Here is a 4,586-nt window from a genome sequence, read left to right on the forward strand (position 1 = left end):
AGTGTTTTCCATACTGAGAATGAAAAGATATTGAAACAGAGAAGCTCCAGAGCAGGTTTAAGGATCTTCTTGCAGCTATGTTCATGTTAAGGGAAACTCGAAAAAGCCCATTCCAAAATTACTCTTTACAAATAGGTAAGATGACACTCTCACTATCCTTACTTTTCTCACTGGCAACACACTGCAAGAATCTATAAAAGAGGAGCTACTTCTAAGCCATGGGCAGTTCTCTGCATACTGCTGAACTTAAGTACTGCCCAGTGTGTCCACAAAGATAGAGGCAAGAAGTCTTGAGCTGCTAACAAGTATCACAGCAGCTCTGCAAGGACAATTCATGCTCTCAAGTGAAAAAAAAAATAAATAAAAAAATTACAAGTATTTTTCAGGTGTTATAAAACACATGGAAGTAAATTGCTGCTGTAAATTTAGATCCTAGTCCAGACAGCTGGAAATCTATTTACTGATCTAATGAAGGATTTTAAAATTCTGATAATGGATAAGCAAGCATTATACAGAAGACAATTTTGTAACCATACACTAACTTCATTACTAATTTAATCCAGCAGTTAATATCTCTATAGGCAAAAGCAAGCTTCTCTACTTACATTGTCCACAGACTTAAGGCGAAGTCCAATTTTGCCATCTTGATCTTTACATAAAATTGCTTCGCGGATGCCTTGCTTAATTTCTGCTCTGCGAATTCCAATATCATTTCCAGTCACTGGAGCTACCATGTAATTAGCAGATGGTCGCGTGACCAGTTGCTGATTAAAACAAAATAGCCAGACAACTTAGTTTCAACTGTTTAAAATAGATATATGTCAATTTATATGAAGTGATATTTCAAAAAAACCAACATATAAATTAAGTTACAACACCAACTCTTCCCCGCCCCACCCCCAACACTGGAAATACACTGCTCAGTTTAAGACCAGATTAAAATAGGCACGGTTACTTAAAACAATTCATTTATCAGTCAGGGCTGGTACTTAGACAAATAGTAGTCTACTCTCTAGAATGCTAGATATACATTTAGTCTTTACACTTTTCTTTCTAAAACATGCTTGACTGGTACCTACACCTTGTGGCTGAGCAGCTGCTGCCACTGGTAAGTTTCTCTGCACCTCTTCATCATTTAGGCTCAGGCCCATATACTGAGAAAGTTCTGGATACAATCTGGGGTATAAGCCTATAGGAGAAAAAACAAAACAAACCCATCAATACAATTGTTGGTTTAACAGAACAAGCCATTACTGCTTTCACATGTACAATTACTTCAACAGATCTTGTGCTATTGTAATGTATTTAATTTGAAAATTATGACAGAAGACCCACTTCAATAAGGACTGTTATTCTAGCCCATCTTAGAAAAGTAACCAGACAAGAAGCACTTCTGAGATAAAGAGCTTAGAGAACTTTTAGCTTCCGTTACTCCATTCATCCTTTACAGCACAAACAACATCAGACACATGGTGATAAGGTTCAAAACCAACATTTTGCTGCAGTCCATGAAGACATGCCCTTGCTCCAAAGCTTTTGGGCAATTATCAGGGAACTAGTCTCCCACCCCCAAACCAGGTATGCTAGAGAACACACGTGTGCCAAGGACATTCCAGATCCCAGGCATGATAAAGTTTCTGCAGAAGACAGCCTCCTGGCTGTAAGGTCCACAGTGCAGTCTGCTTTAAGTGTCTTCATAAGAAAGTAGCTGTCATTTTATCATAGCTTCAAAATGAAGTGGATTTAGACATGCTTCTCAAGAAGACAAAGCAAACACAGCCCTTAAAATATCCAGCAGGAGATTCCTCTACACCCAAGAGGAGCGGGCTGCAAGGAGAGTGGGAGGAAAGGAAGTTAAACTGACAGACTTGTCAGACCTTGAGTCAAACCACTCTGGAAATAAGCTTGATATTGCTCTTGACATTCCACAGATAACTAACTGGTGCCATTTAACAAGTGGCAGTTACAAGAACTCTTAAGAGTCCACCCGCTGTTCTCACCAAATTGGTGGGGACAGAAAAAGCTGCTTGGAAAGCAATGTGGTGCAAGGGACAGCCTTGGAAGCAAGAAGGCTCCCCTGTTCACAAAGCTTAGGTTTCTAGTGTTCTTTTATGGGTATATGTATAAAACCAGCTACTACAAGAATCCACATTTGACTAGAAATGGAAAGTAACTTTTCTGGGAAGGAAAAAAGGTCAGTGCAAGGTGAACTCCAGTATAAACGGGACTTTTTTCCTCCTTAATACTTTCAGGAGTTATGTTTGCATGCTGCTTCACAAGAGCTGTCTGATCTTATTTCCAGATTGATCTATCAGCTTGTAGTTTCACCAATATTGATTAATAACCTTTTCCTGAATCTTTCTTCTATTTTTGCTTGCATTTTCAAGCCCCTAGGATTATACAAAATTAACACTGCACAAGACTTCTGCAGCTACTCGATTTTTCTCTTTTGTTCTTCATCAAAGACCACAACACAGGATGCATCTTGCTGGCTGTATTAGATTCTCATTCAAAACAGAGACCTCCAAACAGCAGAACACATCCAAAAGCTCTTGCTGTTGTATATTCTCCTGCCTCTGCCAGGACTGAGGGATTCGCAGCGGGTTTGGCACATCCTATAGATGGTGTAGGCCTCCCTTTTTTAGGATATATTGAGTGATCAATCAGTCTTCAGCCACACACAGCTCCTGAGCAATTCACACAAAAGCTGATGTCGAAATTATGTCATTCAGCCAGCAGGCACAAAAACTGCAAAAGAATTCAAACTCTGGACAGCAAAAAGAATGCTGCCAAGAAGGGACTGCTGAAGCAAACTCAAATCTGGTCTGGTGAGGGTAGGCCAGGTACGTACCTATTCCAGAAAGGATCTATGAGAGGCAGCTCTCTGGTGAGCTATACGAACTCCTGCCTTAAAGTCATCTTAGACAGACCAGCACCAAGAGGAGAGCTGGAGACAAGTTACATCCACCAAGCTTTAATACCTAATCCACCAGCATTCCTGACAGCTGTTCCAGCACTGCTGCTGGTCATACTGGTGAGAGGCTTTAGGCCTTTTAGACCAAGCATAACTTACTAACCCAGAGCTCTGATCTCAAACATACCTTTGTGCATGTACATGTGCATGGGAGAAAAGGAGAAGAAATGGGTACAAGTCATTCAGCTTTAGGTCTGATGGATTTGCCACCAGACATTTGATCCCAAAATCTACTGGAAGCTTTATGTTGATAGTATGACAACATTAAGTTCCACCTTCCCAGACACGTCTCTGTTGACAGGGATTCGTGTTCGTCTTTTCCTAAGCAAGCTCATATGGAGAGGAAAGACACTTAAGACTCATGCTGCCCTCTAAAGCTTACAAATATACATGTGATAAATAAGGACAACTAAGTGTTTGAGGTAAGAGATAAAAAGAGCTCAAATGGTACCAACAGCAGATCTTGTTATGTTAGGCTCACTTGGAAAGTTTCAAAAAGTTAAGAGAAGGGTTAGTGTTTGCCACAACTTCCTTTTATAAGCAAACATTGTTTTTTGACTCTAGCACCTTATCGAGGTGGGTGTTGGCATTTCCAAAAAGGCGTGGTCTCGCCCTTTGTACATAGGGTTACATATTTATAGGTATTTTTGACTGTACTGTTAACTTTAGGATTTCATAACTGCTTTCCACAACATGAGGATACTATACAGTACATGAGCTTACCTCCATCATGAGGAATAGGAGCAGAAGCTTCAGACAAGATTGCTGGATTAGCTGGATTTGAAGAAAAGGCAGTCTGAGCCTAAAAGCAAAGAAACTCACGTATGTTATCTTATACAAGGAAAAAAATAATCTATGAAATCTTTACTATGCAGGCAGAAGACTAAATGTTTTCTTTTTTTCTTGTACATGCTAGTTCCAATTCATTTTGAAGTTCTGAAGTCAATCTTTTTCTTTGAAAGAAATAACTTCAATACAATATGCTGTAGTAGTATCAAACTATATCGGTAGATCAATTTGTATCTTCCTCAGAGCCAACCTACAGTAATAATGCAGAAAGGCTTTACTGTCAACCTGTTCTGTTTTTGTCATCAAGCAACTTAAAGAGCCTTAAAAGACACAGTAAACTTAGCTGACAAAGCTTTGTAAATTTAAGTTTTAAAATATGACCTTTGGCAGAGTGTTTTGTAATTACTTTTTCAGCTGGATAGCAGCAGTTTTACCTCTTCACCAATTACAGACGTTATTCATGAGTTCTACCATAGTGCCTTACAAGTTGCAAGTTCCACATGATCCAATGCTACTAGTTTAACACCTTCTGAAAGAAATTAACCTTCTAAGATTTTTCTACAGAACTTGCCACTACAGCTAACACACTAAGCTTAATTTCTGTATTGCTTACTGACTCACAAACATAAGAGGCCATATTAAAGTAAGCCAGTTTCGTTCCTTCTCAATACCTCAGCTACTACTTTTTCGGCCTTGTGTAATCATGACCAGTGAAAAATACTGCCTTACAGACGCCTGTTAAGTGTGATGGAAATAGCTATCCCAATAGCTTTCCTGAGGTTGAACATCAAAGGGGGGGGGGGGGGGGGGGGGGGGGCGGGAA

The 4,586-nt window shown here is 39.7% G+C and overlaps 1 protein-coding gene across 2 annotated transcripts in view; it reads right to left on the minus strand.

The window, feature by feature from the left end:
- SDCBP (syndecan binding protein (syntenin)) overlaps positions 1 to 4,586 on the minus strand; it is a 15,982-nt gene that overhangs the window by 4,723 nt on the left and 6,673 nt on the right. For both annotated transcript variants that reach the window (XM_010582903.1, XM_010582902.1), the window contains 3 exons: positions 3,698 to 3,776; positions 1,080 to 1,189; positions 606 to 764 (listed from right to left, as the gene is read on the minus strand). In XM_010582903.1, coding sequence (XP_010581205.1) covers positions 606 to 764; positions 1,080 to 1,151 — 231 coding nt within the window. In that variant the 5' untranslated portion in view covers positions 1,152 to 1,189; positions 3,698 to 3,776. The remainder of the gene's footprint in view (positions 1 to 605; positions 765 to 1,079; positions 1,190 to 3,697; positions 3,777 to 4,586) is intronic.

The sequence above is a fragment of the Haliaeetus leucocephalus genome, unplaced genomic scaffold (genome assembly GCF_000737465.1).
Source record: "Haliaeetus leucocephalus isolate CR32 unplaced genomic scaffold, Haliaeetus_leucocephalus-4.0 Scaffold858, whole genome shotgun sequence".
Taxonomy (NCBI): domain Eukaryota; kingdom Metazoa; phylum Chordata; class Aves; order Accipitriformes; family Accipitridae; genus Haliaeetus; species Haliaeetus leucocephalus.